The sequence below is a fragment of the Amblyomma americanum genome, chromosome 1, assembly GCF_052857255.1.
Source record: "Amblyomma americanum isolate KBUSLIRL-KWMA chromosome 1, ASM5285725v1, whole genome shotgun sequence".
Lineage (NCBI taxonomy): Eukaryota > Metazoa > Arthropoda > Arachnida > Ixodida > Ixodidae > Amblyomma > Amblyomma americanum.
The window spans coordinates 442,388,396-442,404,885 of record NC_135497.1 but is presented as its reverse complement, the minus strand read 5'-3'; the positions used below and the strand labels follow the sequence as shown (position 1 = coordinate 442,404,885).

The 16,490-nt window shown below is 48.5% G+C and overlaps 1 protein-coding gene across 1 annotated transcript in view; it reads right to left on the bottom strand.

The window, feature by feature from the left end:
* Positions 1 to 2,081: 2,081 nt before the first annotated feature.
* Positions 2,082 to 16,490, bottom strand: part of LOC144125455 (protein argonaute-2-like) — an 89,480-nt gene continuing 75,071 nt past the window's right edge. The window contains exons 7-8 of the mRNA XM_077658836.1: positions 8,175 to 8,423; positions 2,082 to 2,588 (exon numbers count right to left, since the gene is read on the bottom strand). Coding sequence (XP_077514962.1) covers positions 2,082 to 2,588; positions 8,175 to 8,423 — 756 coding nt within the window. The remainder of the gene's footprint in view (positions 2,589 to 8,174; positions 8,424 to 16,490) is intronic.

Sequence of the window (16,490 nt, the reverse complement as noted above, 5' to 3'; positions counted from 1 at the left end):
TTTCGTGTAGTTCGCAAAGCGCTGAGACCCGATGCCGCAGCGCTGGGCTACGAAAAATTGGTTTTGAAGAAAGGAAACGGCGATGTAATTGTCTCGCTTCTTGGTGGAACAATCCGCTTTGCAAACCAGCACCCGCTCGATAATAGAAGCGCTGGTATCACCGTAGCGTGCTGCTACATTAAGGTGGTGGTTACACCTTTATTGCCACAGAATGGAATTGATTAGTTGGGGCTGGTGCGAGGCAGTGTGGCCTCCAGTCGGGGGCGGCCTCTTGAGCTCGCGTGACGATGGCCAGCTGCGTTGTTTTCTTGAACTGGCCAAGAGCTTGTCCCATTCCTTCGCCGAGAGAGGTGGCAAGGATGTCATTGAAGAGGGTGGGCTATCGCATTAGGGCAATGAGCGCGCCCTCCGACCCGAATTTCACGAGGGACAGGTCATCTAATTTCATGACATCACCCATCACTTTAGACTTGACAGGCGCGCTTATGCCCCTCCCCACAAATAGTTAACAAGAGCACAGGAAGTTACCTGCAGCGCCGACTGCAAACACGCTCCCTTCTGAATCCGGCAGTGCTTCCCCTCAAGGACCCCCGGCCAGTACGACCCAAACTGCCATAAATATGGTGCAAGGGCCACATATGACCACATTATGCGAAACTGCGCAAATGATCCGCTTCAAGCGGAGTTGATACAGCTCGCTTCTCCCGAGCGGTGGGACGCCGTGCTGGTAAGGTCGGACCCCAAGATTCAAGGATGGGCATTCCAGCGAGCCAATGAGGTCGCCGCTAGCCATGGGCTAGCGGCCATCTAGTATGTCTCCTGCAATCTGTTCTCGACGCAATAAAAGTTTTACAATCCAATCCATAAAAATTGAAAATTGGCTGTTGGGGAAAGGAAATGGTGCAGTATGTCTCAAATCTCGGCGGAAACCTGAGCCGCGCCGTAAGGGAAGGGACAAAGGAGGGACTGCGAAAAGAAAGCAAGAAGGAAATCCAGTAGTGGAGGGTTCCGGATTTATTTTGACCACCAGGGGACCTTTTTATATTACAATTCGTTTTTTGGGGAAGGAAATGGCTCAGTATCTGTCTCATATATCGTTGGACACCTGAACCGCGCCGTAAGGGAAGGAATAAAGGAGGGAGTGAAAGAAGAAAGGAAGAGGAAGGTGCCATAGTGGAGGGCTCCGAAATAATTTTGACCACCTGGGGATCTTTAACGTGCACTGACATGGCACAGCACACGGGCGCCTCAGCGTTTTTCTTCCATAAAAACGCAGCCGCTGCGGTCGGGTTCGAACCCGGGAACTCCGGATCAGTAGCTCATGATTAAAATTCGAGCCGGAGCTGGAGTTTGTTGTTTCCGATCAAGCCACGTTTGTTGAATGCGTCCACCGTAATGTTAGTGTGAGAACTCCCTACAAACACAACTTCTTTGCTAAAACCAGGAAGGGGATGTTTTGGGAGTGGACAAAGTGAGCTGCTTAATGCCAGTTGCCTTGTGCAGTCGCAAGGATTGATTAAAAGTAGCTTCACCTTCTTCTCTATGGGCCACTTCAAGAACTTGTCAAACAAGCCTTCAATTATATACACACGAAACCAAACATAGACACGGCTAAAGCTTAGCCTCGAACTAACAGGTATCCGTAGTGGTAACTAGGCCGGCCATCGTTGCCTGTGAAATAACGCAAACGATCAAACGATTTCCTGCAGAATCCATTCCAGTCATCTATGGTCCATACGTACGGGACGGATTTGCTGAGGACGTCGCTTCTGATGCTGAGAGACGCTACGGCCAGCAGTTCCAGAGATTTCGCCTCGTCCTCTACTGAAGCCGCCTCATTTTAGCTGCTGTCATCTCCGAAAGTGAAGATCCGGCAACTGCCGGCGTGCGTTCTTCAAAACGGCTTTTACGACCCTGTCCTCCAAACGCGACACGTTACGCTCACACCCCTCGCTGTTCTTCTCTTTCATGGTCCGCTGGATGTAAGCCAGCGCATCCCTGATCTCTGCGATGACTTCGCGTTGGTCTTCAGCCAACGCTGCCTCCACTCCGGTCGTCAGCTCCGAAAACTTGGGCGGCTGTCACTGCGTCGGCGATACTGGTGCGCAGCGCTGCAAAGGCGCCACTGGTATCAGGGTGCAGACGGTCCTCGAACGAATCCATCTTCGTGCGCAGGGCAGCATTTTCTTCCAATATTTTGCCAGCGTTCTTTTGACTTCCATAAAGGCGTTCGAAAAGTTGTCCTCTGATGCTTGGTCGCGTGCGCGCGGTGGTTCACAGTCACGCGCCAGATGTTCCGCAATGTCTCGGTGTCGGACACTCTCGCTGCATTCGGGGCATCTCACGACGTGGAACTGGCAGGCGTTGGCGAAGTGCTCCAACATGGCGGATGCGACGACCTCCGCGTCGCAGCCGTGCTCAGCGTTCCAGCAGCGTACCTTGCGGCCGAGGATACTGTCCCTGGTGAAGGCTGACCACACCACGTCTTCTTCCTGGAAGGGCTCCTTGTGAAAGGGGCAGTGGTTGCGTTTTGGCACCGGGGCCCTCGGAGCAGGACTGGCAGAGGAGGTGTAGACAGGGTAACATGGCTGCCGATGAAGGAACGAGACCGCAGACTATGCACACTCTAGTTGGTGGGAACGGGTTCACAAAACACGTCGGCCTCCAATCGAAGCCTCTGTCGAAACCGAACACTGTCTGCAGGCTCGTGGGCGCCATCGCTGGAGGCACGCACTCAAGCGTCCTAACATGCAGCGTCTCGGCCACAGTCGGCTGAGGATGCAGTCTGCGTGTGCGACTGTTATCACGTTTCCGCCGTCCTTGTCACACCAGGGTATGGTGTAAAAAGAGAAAACACTAGACTGCGAAGCTTTGCGCGCGGCAGCAGACGGTCAGACGGAATCCGGCTGGTCTGCACTGCGTTGTCAATATTTCCAAGAAGTTATATATACCCGGTTTACCTGATGAGAAACGCGACGTTCTTCTGTTGGTCGTTTTCACCTCCTCGCTGGCCACAGCTACTCCCTAAGCAGAATTCTTTTCGTCTATCTGTCTCGAAAACGAACATGGAACAGCTGGCGACACCTGGTGTGTGCTGCGGATATCAAGACACGGCGCGAACTTGGGAATCGAAACTGCATTGAGGAGAACAATGCTTTATCTTAGGACATTGCAACGGAAGAAGGCGCTTGTTGATGTAAATTGCGTGGACAGCGGAGTAAGCCGGTAGAATGGTAAGTTGATTACATATATATTTGTTTGAAAAGTGAGAGCTGCGAATGACCGGAAGGTTTTCGAAATGCCACTACATTAAACGTATAGTTGTTATTCCGGCGGGTGACGCTCTAAGGGAGTTGAAAAGTGGCGTTCGGTAGGGCTGGGCCAGTAGCGTCAGTTTAGTTCCGGTGTTCCAGCGGGAACCTTGCGTGGTCCAGGCTTCGATTACAAGGCAGTACTAGAGCGCCGCCATAGTGAATTCTTCTGAAGAACTCTGTTCATTACCTCGTGCGTTTCTGACGGCTATGTCTAGGGTTAAAGCCCATCGACGATGAAAGCAACGCATCCGCTGCAGCAGTGGCGAAGTACCCCGCGCTCTTCCAATCAACGTCTCCTGAGCTAAGAGAAATTTTTCTTGCATAAGAATTTGTCCACAGTTTCATGAAACAATGCCACCATTTGTACTAGATTAGGAAACGTGTGCTCCGCGATAAAGCCTCACAAATGATTTGTGGTGGAGCTAGTCGAGGCGAAAACCGGTGCTACAAGTGTACAGTAGCGAGGCTGAGCATCCGTCTAGCATGCATGAGGTGAGAGGTTCGATCCCCAGTGTCGCTGGGTACGCAGCTGTGATACAGTGGGTACAAGCTTCACCTGGCCTGGTGCTCGGCTTAAACAGGGTGAAATGCTTGGAAAATGGGTCTTTGACCCCACCTTGAGCAAACGAAAATACCTTGCGCCATGGTCGCAGGCAACGTTACTATTAGCTGTACTCGGATGCGACTCAAGAACAAAGCGACAAATGCCCCTCAGAGGAGACCCTCCAGCCAGTGGTGTCGGCCCATTCTCCGCATGACCGTTCCCTTCGGCACTGCCAGCTTGAACTCGGAGGCGGTGGCAGAAGGATGGAAAATAAACAAGGGTAAATCAGATTAACCGCGGCGTCTTGAAAATCGGTCGACGCCATTGGCTGGAGGGCCTCCCTTGACGGGCGTCTGCCGCTTCCTTCTTGAGTTGTATCCGACTATAGCTGGCGTCACTGGCGTCAGGTCCATTCAGCAAACCCTACCTTAATACCCGATCTCGGAGGCCTTGGCTTAGTATAAATGCTACTCGCCTCATGCCCTGAAGTGTGGCTCTAATTGATTGTCTTTCGTCGCTAAAATTATTTTGTACGTATAATTTGACGGTCATAGATATAATACATTGACTTCGCGTGAGAAGACCTCTTAGTGGAGACTAGTGTTGCTGTTGACTTCGCGTTGAGAAGACCTCTTAGTGTTGCTGCTGTTAACAGCTGTAGAATTCCTGAATGTTTACAAATAACCGAGGTGGCGCTACAATCGCTAGCGGGCTCGCGGTAGGAAAGGGGCCGGGGGCGTCATCGTGGGGTAGACCTGAGCACCAGTTTTTCAAGGCCTGTAGGCGCGTTTTCCGTCTCTGGAAATCACAAAAGTGGTCGATGCTTTTCATGGGTTCCTGCTGCCCTCCCCCGGCCCTCCTTTCCTAATTCGCCTTTTATCAACATAGGGTCCAACCCTCATAGGGTTGACACGCTCATAGGAAGTCAACCCTCTGTAAGACGGCCGCCAAGCCTATCCTTATATCTACTTGCAACCCATACGGAGACGAACACTGTTTCAGGGCTGCAGTGCAAGGACGTCCGTGACTCGAACCATGCGCTGCTATAGCGATCCGCCACCTAACACGGGACAACGGGTTTTTTAACGGCTACACTGTCACCTCTCTGTCCGCAGGTTTCTATCTGTCCGCCCGTCCTCAGCACAAGACAGCTCGAGGAAATAAAAGCTGTGCAAATAGATATGTTCGACTGGGGTTCGAACCTGCACCTTTGAGGTGTCAGTGTGGGTATGCAACGCCACGCGTTGGGTCGTTTGCGCAGACGCGAGAAGACAGCGCTGCTGCCACGTTGATCTAGCTAAGCGTTAACGCTTATGCACGGGCACTTCCTCATGTAAGTGTTGCCATTCAATTAGTGCGACTGTACAACAACACCGCTGCTAAAAACGGACTAATTTCGCACAGCGAAGTACAAAGGGGATAGCAGGGATTTTTACAAAAGAGAACTTATATGAGAGATAAACTTTTCTTATGACTGCTCACTATCTTCACGAGATAACTGAACGTATTCCTTGACAGCACTGTGCATTTATATCCGTTTAAAATGCGCATGTGTTTTCTTGTGATGCGTGCTCCGTAGCGTTCGAGCACCCGTTCTTCAACGCCCTCGTATGTCCTCTTGTAGTACGCAATCACACGTCGTTCTGCACTGGGGGACAGTGCCCGCGTTCTTTCTTTCGCGTGAGCGATTTTTTGTGGGTCTGGTTGGCTTGTCGGGTGCACAAAATAGCTCTAAGTGTGCTTGTGTCAACGCTAGCGTGCTGGTTCCTTGAATCCGCCTGAACGATCTCACCTCGAACGCGTGACACCATTGGGAGGTAAGTGAAATAAAAAAAAAAGAATGGCGCACGATTTAGCACGATTAGGCCACCTACGAATTAAGTCTGCTAGAACTTTGGTTTTCAATTCGATTTAGGTTCCAGGCTCGGTTTTCAATGTCAAGCAGGTGCCTCAGAAAAATGTGGGCGAAATCGGACTTAGGTTCCGCCTTAAGGATATGACGCGATAGAGTTAATGGGCTGATGCCCATGTATGTGGAAATGGTCATTCTCTACTTTTAGTTCATAGATCGCTGGCAGTCCTTATACCAGTGCCAGCGGAGTGGCGCAGCTGTTAAGCGATGCGCCAGAGCCGTGCGATGGCAGGTGCTGCCACCGGTGAGGTTAGCGCGACCCATGTTTCTCTTCCCGAGCAAACTCAAGGTTTCGTACAGACAACCGTCGGCGACATTTGAAATTGGGGGTTTCAGTCCTGGCGTACCAAAAAGGTGCTTGCGCCGCGACGCCGATAACAGGCGATAATTTATAGCGGACATATCGTACAGCCTACGTCATCGCTGAATGCTTACAAGCGACGTAACGTCCAAAAGAAGTGCAAATATTGTAAATGCTCGCCAAAGTTGACCAATATAAAGAATCTAGGCAGAAGTCGAACGGTACCTACTGGTAGCGTTTATCAGAATAAAAGGCTGATATATGTATCAGCGACATTTCACTGCGCTTGAAGCGAAAATATAATTTCTCTGGAGACGTACCTAATATTATGGAAATTTTGATATGATGAATCACTGCATGACTGTATATATGTACGTGCGTTCTTTCTGAATAAACAGTTGTGAGTTCACGCCTGTATTGTTCCCTTCATGTGCTGCGTTAAATTTAATTCCATCTTGGCAAAGCAACAAGTGCATAAAGATTTTTTTGCTGACAATGTTCATTGTGTTATTGCTTGCGTGTGGATGAGATCAAAACAATGAACAGTAGGCATGCATTCCTGCAGTGGGGTAATATAGGTGTAGCACGGATTAGCCAGCAATTTTTTAATCGACCAGGGTCGGCTGCATTAATTATGATTAAGCTGGAGGATAAATGTCACATAACCTCGTACTCCCGTACAGCTTTTCTTCAGAGTTCTCTGCTTTCTGCTGCTGCCCACCCACACCTCGCCGTATTTCACTATTTCGAAAGGAACGACAGCCGAAGAAGCGTGTTGGCGTAGTGCTCATGTCACAACGAGGCAAGGCTTTTCGTGGACAGAGATACGAGTCGGTAACTAGGGGCAGATTCATGTGTTACTCTTGGAAATGCTGGTCGCATTTCAACAGCGTATTTCTTGGACTTTTTTTCGTCAACATAATGGGGTCCAGCCGAGATAAGGGGGGGCTCCCTTTCCTCCCATAAATACGCCCCTGTCGGTAACCCCGAAGATGTGCCATATATAGCGCCCACAATCTATACACGAATAAGCCGATAAAGGTGTAAAAACAAAGTAAGCTGTCCTCTAGCGCGCTCACATTTAGGGGCAGGGTATTTTGCCCAAGTTCCGTAGGAGATTTCAGTCACTAAATATACGGAATGCTTACTCTTAGCAACGGTAGTATATTCCTACTGCAAAGCATGGTAACTTGATGCAGTTGGCAAAGGCAGTAGGCATACAAGCGCAGCGGCGGACTGGTCGAATTGCGTTCCTTACAGTTAATTGTCTCGTGCAGTCGCTAGGATCGATGAGAACTAGCTTAACCTTCTTATCCATGGGTCAATTCAGGAGTTTGTCGCACAAGCCCTCGAGTATGTAAACACGAGGCCAAACACGGTGGCCGTGAAAACATTGGCACGGAACTATAAGGTTTCCATGGTGGTAGCTAGGCTGGTCATCGCTGCTTGTGCGGAATGGCGAAGAACGTGCTTGGGAGAGAAATTCATCCCAGTCATATATGGTTCATTCGAACGGAACCTACTTGTCCAGAAAATCACCACCGATGTTCAGGGAAGCGATGATCAGCTGTTCCTCAGCTTTGGCCTCGTCGTCTACTGACGCAGCCTGTTTTCCAGCAGACGCCGCCGAAGCTAAAAATCCGGCATCTCCCAGCGTGCGATCTTCACACAAGGCTTCTACGACCTTGTCCTTCATAAACTGCGCTGTCCGCTCACACTCTGGCATGACTACCTCTTTCATGGACCTCCCGTTTCCAGCCAGTGCGTCCCTGATTTCCGATGCGACTTCGCGCCTGTGTTCAGCTAATGCCGTCTCGGCCAAGGTCTTGAGCCCCAAAACCTTGTTTTCTAGAGCGTCCGTCACTGCACTGGCGATAGTAGTGGACTGAGATGCTACTGTGTTTTAAGTCTCAGGGCGCAGACACTGCTCGAATGAATCCAGCTTCATCCGCAGGGCACCATTCCCTTCCTGTATCTTTCCTAACGCTTCTTTTATTTGCATGAATACGTTGCCAAATTTATCGTCTTGTTCGCGTGCGCGGGACGATAAACAGTCGCGCTCCAGATGTTCCGCAATGTCCTGGTGCAGGACCATCTGGATACACAAGGGGAGATCATGGCGTGGTACTGGTAGGTGTTGGCGAAGTGTTCCAACATGGCGGACGCCACGCACTCGGCATCGCAGCCGTGCTCAGAGTTCCAGCGGCGTACCTTTCGGCCGAGAACGTTGCCCCTGCTGATGGTTGTCCACGCCATGTCTTCCTCCTGGAAAGGCTCTTTGTCCAGGGGGCAGTGGCTGCGCTTAGCAGCGGCGCCGTCGTAGCAGGGCTGGCATACGGAGTGACGCCAACTCTGCCGCCAAAGCAGTGACGAGACCGCACACTCTGCTCGAAGGGAAAGGGTTCAAGAAGAACGTGGGCCGCCGATCGAGGCCGGTGCCGAAACCGAACACTACCGGCATGCATGCGGGCGCTATGGCCTGAGGCAGGCAGTCAAGTGTCCTCAGAGGGAACATCCGGGAACATTGACATGCGCGCACGCACGACTCCCGGGAGAACACCACTCGACCAGCCACGGACCACCGAGGTAACGTGCGCCAGTCTGTGGATCGGCCCTGTCGTGCTCCTCAGGTCGTCTACTCTCCCAGTGCCCGGGGAACAAATTGTGTTTCTTTTCTCTCTGTGTTAGTGCGCTTTAAATGCAGATTTTGTTGAATTGTAATCTCTCTCGATTGTTAATTTGCATGAGTTGCACTGTATTTGTAAATCACTTTGTATGTGCTCGTACGAATGATTGCGAAATCCTCTGTATCGTCTCTCTGCTGTATAAGCTTTGTTTGGTTTTGTGAACCTTTGGCTCCGACCCATTCTCTGGCTTGCGACCGGCGAAGGCTGGGCACCAAACGACCAACCCCCTCGGCTCTTGGTAGCTGGTCTCCGGCTGAGCTTGGCACATTGAGTCAATGGCATCTCTTTTGGCACCGAGACCGCTACCCCCACACGCTCTAAGGGTGTCTCGGTGCGCACACAAAGGTGCGCGAAGTACTGACACCCAGCAGCACAACTAATCGGCCCAATATTGAGAATATACTGGCAAATTTTTATCACCAGAGTGAAATCAGTCATTCGCAAAATTGGCCCATTTGCCTGCGCTGCTTGGGAAGGGACTAGCTCACGAAGTCTAATCGGCTGACCGAGTTTGCGCGGAGCTTGACTTTGAGTGTCAACCTAGGCGCATGAAGAAATAAAATATAAGTATTGCTGCGACTGGGCGATGAACCCTCGGAGGCCCGAACAGATCAGATTCGCTCGCCACTACACAAGTAGCACTGTGCTATCTCCGCAGCCGATCACGCCTCGTGTCAAAAAACCACACTCACTCATGCTGTCCATTGCACGTCATCGTCTATAACAACTTCCATCTGCGGCGTGAACAGATCAGATCAGCCTAACCTGTTTCAGAGCTTAACCTTAGCCCAATATCACAGCAAAGCAAAACACAACCAGCCAAGCAAAACCTTGAGCCAACCTAGCCAAACACATGCTTTCGCACCTCTACTCGGCTTAAATACGTTTCAAAACCCTATCACGACCTTTTTTATTAGAACTTAATAGATTTCAAGGCACAAGAACAGCAAACAACAATGTAGGCTCCCGCACTCTTCGGACAGCACATGAAAGAACAAAACCAAGGAAATTCTTCGCCTTGCGAGCCTGCAAGAAAACAAAAGGTGCAATTAGTGGCGGCTTGGCTGACTTACGCTAACCTGGAAATTGTTCCGTCGAATTTGAATCAAAGCCAGCCCGAGCCTCTAACAACGAAAACCACCGATTAGTAGTTGCTCATACCAGGCTTGCGGAGCTACAACTCCAAGAAAATAAATCCGTTATTTCATAGTCTCCGATTATTTGCGATTGTTTCCGATCACAAAGAAAGATTTTTGATCTCTATGTTCATCACACTGGTATCTATAGAGAATGCTGAAAAACAGTGACAAATGGCATATACAGCGATCTCACAGAACGAACTCCGAGATCCATGCATCCGCTCGAAAAGGCCAATGTCGCCTATATAGGCAAATAGAAAACAACTCACCGCTATGAATTGAAGTCTCACCACTATGCACTATTCATGCAGTGAACACTGATAGCCCCTTTGTAGGACATACTGCGCATCACCATTTTATATCTTGTAGCATTACTTGTCCATGTACCTCAGCGCAAATTGACTGCCCATTTATGCTTAGATTATATTTATTGTTTTTTTTATTCTTTTACTGCTATAAAGATATTTTCCGCGCTTCTCGCCTTACGATATTTTCGCCACAATACTCTTCCCCATGTAGAGTATGCTCTAAACAGAAAGGAGTAAAAAGGGAGTAAGAAAGGGAAGTAAGCTGTCCTATCCGCTAGGAGGCAGCTTACTCTCTTTCTTACTCCCATATAGGCGTTTGTTTGTGTTTAGAGTGTAGCATACGAGCTAAAATCTCTTGTTTAAATTAAAGGGCTTCTCGCTCTATCTATCGCAAAGGGACACCCGCGGGGCTTGACAACTAGCTGACGGCTATGCAGTTGAACGTCGCGAAGGCTGCGGTTTTTAAAGTTAGATCGCATTTTTGTGCAGCTATGAAATGCTCTCAAGGTGCAGAAAGCCGGTTAAATTCAGTTCAGGTTCTTCTCTGCCTGCAATACATACAGCATATATGAGTATAGCAAGTCGGGGCGCAGGCAGCGAGAAAAAGAGAAAATATCGCCGGACAGTGGTCAATAACATTTTGTTAGGACGACAAAAAAAAGCATATTAGGCGCATATATATTTAACGGAAAATTTTGGTTGTGCGCTCATAGAAGATGCACAGCTGGACTAAGCGCAATTAAACACGTGAAAGGCAAACAACACAGGGCAAGCGCTTTGTGTTCATGTTCCTATTCAGTTGCGCATCTGTGATGTGTAGCTTACAATGAACCAAACTGAAACACTTTAAGTTCCGATCATAGAATTTGGATCAAAATTCTCTCGTTTTTAATTTTGTCTGGTGGTAAACTTCTAGTTTAGGTAACACAAGACGAATTTATAACCGATTAATTTTTTCCTCGTGGAGGAATTCAATGCAGCGGCCCTAATGTGGGCGGAGCAGCACTTAACAGTTAAGTCGTCTCTCACTACAACAAAACGCATTAAAAAATGTTGCTATACGGCATTCGTAAAGCGGTGATCTTTATCGTCCATCCCATGCATACCACTTCACCTGCGCCTTGAACACACGACAGTGCAACGCCAAGAGGGCCGGGAGAAGATGTCCACTGCGTGTCACGTATATCTTGTCCTCTACGTCTTGCGCACATGTCCAACATTCTTCGACAAAAAAATTGAAATTTGGGAAAGTGTAAAATTCTGGTATCGAAATATTCAAGGCCCATTCTTCCGATATCTGGAAAAATTTTCCTTTTATACTGTTTCCATTGCTCGCATCGAGCAGTTATGACTGTAATAGAAAACCAATGAGGAACACTTTGGACTGTAGCAAAAACGTTAATAGCAAAAAAAAATGCAAGCCTGCAGGCGGTAGGTTGGGGATATATTGATCGTTGTAGTAGAATTTTACAATATATGAGGAACACTGCGCTCATAATACCCTCCCTATACCCTATATAACACCCTCCCTGCAAATGCCTTTAAACGTTTTCCCGTTTCAGATTGCTTTTCTCCAGAACTGTTGGGTATGACGTCAGTGGTGCGCCTCCAGGCTCACCATAACCGGAATGCAGGGGCAGCGGAGAACCTCCTCCATTACACGAAGTACATGGAGGCCTGCAGTTCCTGCAGCACCTTGACGGCCTCCACGTATTGGGCAGTGGTCAACACTGTGTCACCGCCACCCTCAGACGACTGGCTGACCGCGCCGGTCGTCTCCAGCTTGCTGGCGATGTGGTGTTTTGCACGGAAGGCGGCCAGGTGCGCGTAGTACACAGGGGCCGGGATGCTCACGCCCCTTGCACATCGGGAGTATGTGTGGCACAGGTAGAAGCTGAGCTTCTGCAGGTCGTCCGCGCTGAACATGGAGTCATCCCACACGACATAGTAGTGGGCCGGCCGGCTGGTGCCCTGCGGGTGCGCCGAGGAGTACACTTATTCACATGCGAGAATTCCAAGGGCCGTGTCATGTTGTGTCGCGTCGTGTCGAGGTATGTGGTGGTGCGGTGTGGTCCTGCTTGTGGTGCGATGTGGTGTGGCGTGGTGTTTGCGGTTTAAATGCGCCATTACGTGGGAAGGACAGTGTTTAAACGCAATATACAAAAACCGGCAGTGCCCATGAGCAACCCATGCACTTGCCCTGCTCCTAATGCCGCATGCACAACATGTTTCCGGCTTTATCTGGCCTTAGAGGCCCTCGCGCCAATAAATACAGTGAATAACTATTATTTCCTGGCTGGCTGTCATCAGCGCATTGGTCGGTCATCGTCATCTATGTCGGTGTCCCGACTTCGGGACAGCATAAACACCGAGGCATACAAGCCGACACGACTATTTAAACAAAAATCAATTTTTGACCGTTTTTTGAGACCTAAAAGCCGCTTCCATCTTTTACGTACGAGCTAAACATCAAGCGCTTCTCTTTTCACCCAACCTTCTGCAATCATGTCTCAGTAGACGCCACCTCGAGAATAAAAACCAATGACCATATCCACATGACAGCATCACTGAGCACTGGCCATAGAGGCCCCCCATGCGCAACTTCCGATACCGCTTCCCCAAAGGTGAACGATGACGTCACAGTCACACACAGCGCTCCTGATGGACTCAATGTAAAGCGGAAATCTTCCGTCACAGTTTCGCGCGTAGGTGATCTCGAAAACCATGCTTCCGTTTCCTCAAGATGTGGAAGGCCTACACCGCAGGCGCTCCTGGAATTTGTAGCGCATTATCGACGCGACACGACTTTGGCGATGCCGGCGCCCGGACTATTTCCTCCGCAAATTCATAAACGAAAACACCGCAGACCATTTCTTCCCGCTGACAATCGCAACAAGAGCGGAGAAGAGGACGCCTACCTGGATGCCGAAGTGGCTGCAGAGGAAGAAGTCGAAGTCCAGCGGGTGCGTGACCACCGAGTCTACGGTCGTGCCTGGTGGGACGTTGCGACACTTGCCCACGCCGTCGCGGTCGTTGGCGGGCATGAACCTCGTGTGATGCCGCTTCTGGACCACGATGAAAGTAATTGCTGGCTCGCAGGTCTCGTTGGAAGACAGTTCCTTGCACGCCAGCCGGATGGCGCTCACCTGCGAGATTTGAGAGCGGAAACAAAAAATGTCGGTCATGGCTGAAAGGCCATTCGAATCATCACGATATCTGCCTAGTTCAGAATGTAAACCAAACAATTTGGATGTTCACGAACTATGCTGTCGTATCTTATACAATTGTCGTTTCACAAAGAGTGTACGGCGAAGATCACCGTTTTTTTAAGCAATGCTATTATCGGTTGTACTCTGGTTAAACGAGCCGTTTCAGCTACCGTTCAGTTCAACGGAAGTGCAGCTTTTCCAACTGACGCCTAAATGAATAACAGTCGGCTGCAGTTACTCGGCATACTCCTCTAAATTGAGTTCACGCGGTCCACATTCCGGATCACGTGATCGGTTTGCACCTAACTCTGCGCATTGACCACCTAGTTGACTTCACTCAACAAAAATTTCTGTGCAAGCTTGGCGTTTCAGTATACCTGTAGTGAACAACCACACAGAGCCAAAAAAAAATTCAGTACAGGAACGTCCGGCTTCACCGCTCAGCCGTTGTTTTACTGGTGCCACTTCGCGGGCTTTTTTTTCTGGCTACACTAATCCGAATATAGTCGGATACACTCAAGAATGAAGCCGATTTTCTCCGTAAAAGTGCCCCCTTCCAGCCAATGGCTTCGGCTTATCATCACGAACCTTCCCTGTGAGGGGGGAGACTAACCCCTTTCATCTAGCATTCGCCACGTGGTTACCCAAGCAGGCTCATGAGAATTGGTCTATGCCATTGGCTGCAAGACAGTCCATTCAGGGTTCTTGAGTTGCTGGGTTCTTGAGTTGTATCCGACTATAATGGAAGTTGTAGTTGTACTTATATTAGCCAAGATAGCAAGATGTGGCAGCCGGAAATGCCGCCGACTCGGCCGATGCAGCGGGTCAGTAGACTGGTCCAACTGCGTATCTCCACTGAGCTGAGATCTCAACAGCAGGTGGCGCTGCCTTTTATTACCCGTGCCACACGGGCACATTCTAGATGTTTGTAGCCTTAAGTTTGCCTATGCCATTATTTTCGGAGCTGGCGCTACACGTCCAGATTTAACGACATTATTATTTATTGGCAGATTTATTGACATTACTGATTCGCAACTAAACAGAGGAGATTACAATCCAATAAATGACGAAATTCAAATGTTTTCTGATAATATTCTGACACCCTCTTTTCAATTAAGTCAGTAGAATATAACCGCGGGTTCAATTTAGAGGCAAGCTCGCCGAAATAGTAGCCAAACATGTCCCGCTTATCAAGCTATGAAATAATAAACCTAACAGTTGCTTTACAAGAAAGCATCAATGCATGAGAAATAAGAAAATAAAACGGTTGTACAAAAATACAAAGCACGAATGTTCGCCCTGCGCGCCGGGTAAATATAAAACCTACCTAAACCTCTGTTGTTCTGGCCTTTGTGACGAAAAATTTTTTTTTTCAAAAAGCCCTTCCTGCGCTACTTAAGAACAATAAAAGCAAGTCCTTCAAAACAATACGTCCGAACAGTGTCAGTAATGATATATCAATACATGATATTGACAGCACCCCCTACTTCGATGCTGAATGTCCTAAAGCATTTAACTCGTTTTTCGCATATATTTTCACTCAAGAAGATAATCCTAACGTCTTGTATGTACCTGATTTTGGTTACCCGTTCATGGCGCCGATTGACATTACACTTGATGGCTTAGTACACCTGATAAATAACCTAGTACCCTCTTTTTCTGGTGTTGAATAAATCAATTCGAAATACTAAAGAAATGCCATTTCTGTCTCCAAAATTATCTTCCTTCATATATTTAAGCAGTCAATATCTACAGGTGAGGTTTCCACCGGTTGAAAAATAGGAAAGGTTGTACCGGTTTTCAAAAGTGGCAACAAACACTCGCACGAAAACTGCCCACTTCCACCTTTTTGGACTTTGCCAAAGAATTTTATCGGGTAGAACATTGCCGACAAATATCTAAGCTTTGTGCGCTTAAATTACATTCTTTAACTCTGTCATGGGTCCGTAGTTTTCTTTCTAATTGCCAGCAGTACACCGTTGTTAACAAGTATTAATTTCCTGTTTGCGATGTTACATCGGGCGCGGCGCTAGAAGCCTCCTCTGTCCATTACTAATAATAATTTACATTAATAACCTGCCAGCAATAATCTCATCTTAGATACACATATTTGCTGACGTCTGCGTTATTCATTGACCAATAAAATTTACTAATGGCCACCTTGAACTTCAAAGTCACCTCGATTGCATAAACGACTGGTGTAAAACGTGTCTAATGACTAAACATTTCTAAGTGTAATATAATTACTTTTAGCCGAAAATGCGCAACTTCGAATTTTCCATACCGCAATAATAACAATACATTGGCTCGGAATACGCAGTATAAGCATCTAGGCGTCCATATTTCACCAAACTTTTCTCGGGCTGAACACACATCCACCACTTTCGCTAATGCTTCCCGGTCACTAGTTTTCTTTCGCCGTAACCTGCTATGCACTACCCCTGACATGCGTAAACAAGCCTATATTACTTTTGTAGCACCGCAGCTAGAGTACACTTCATCCATCTGGTCACCTTATCAGAAATATCTAATAGAGAAGTTGGAAGCTGTCCAGAATCGGGCTTGTCGTCTCATTTTGGCAAAATTACAGTTATCAGTCCAGTGCAACCCAACTGAAGATCAAACTTTCGCTCCATGCATCCTTTGCAAATTCGTCGCGAGACTGCCCTTTTATCTATCTTTCACAAATACGTCCATGCCACTGATTCACCGCCAGCACATCTACAACGTCCCTCCTACTTATAACTGCAGCTATGCCGAATTTATGGCAACACACATGATTTCAACTTCTCGTCACTCCCGCGTGCCATTCGTCTCTGGAACGATCTTCCGGACAGCACCGCCCTGCAGGCTAATCAAGACCCCTTTCGCGAACATCTACCCAAACATTTCGTTGATAACGGTTAGCACGTCATTTAAATACTCAGGATTCGTACAACTTCGTTTTCAGCAGCTTGAGACTATTGCCTCTTCGGTTTCGTGATGCGCAGCTTTGCTCATTTATGCCTGATATGTTTTCTTTGGCTTTTGTATAAATCTTCGTGCATTTCTCCTGTTTTTGTTTCATGAAGCAGAG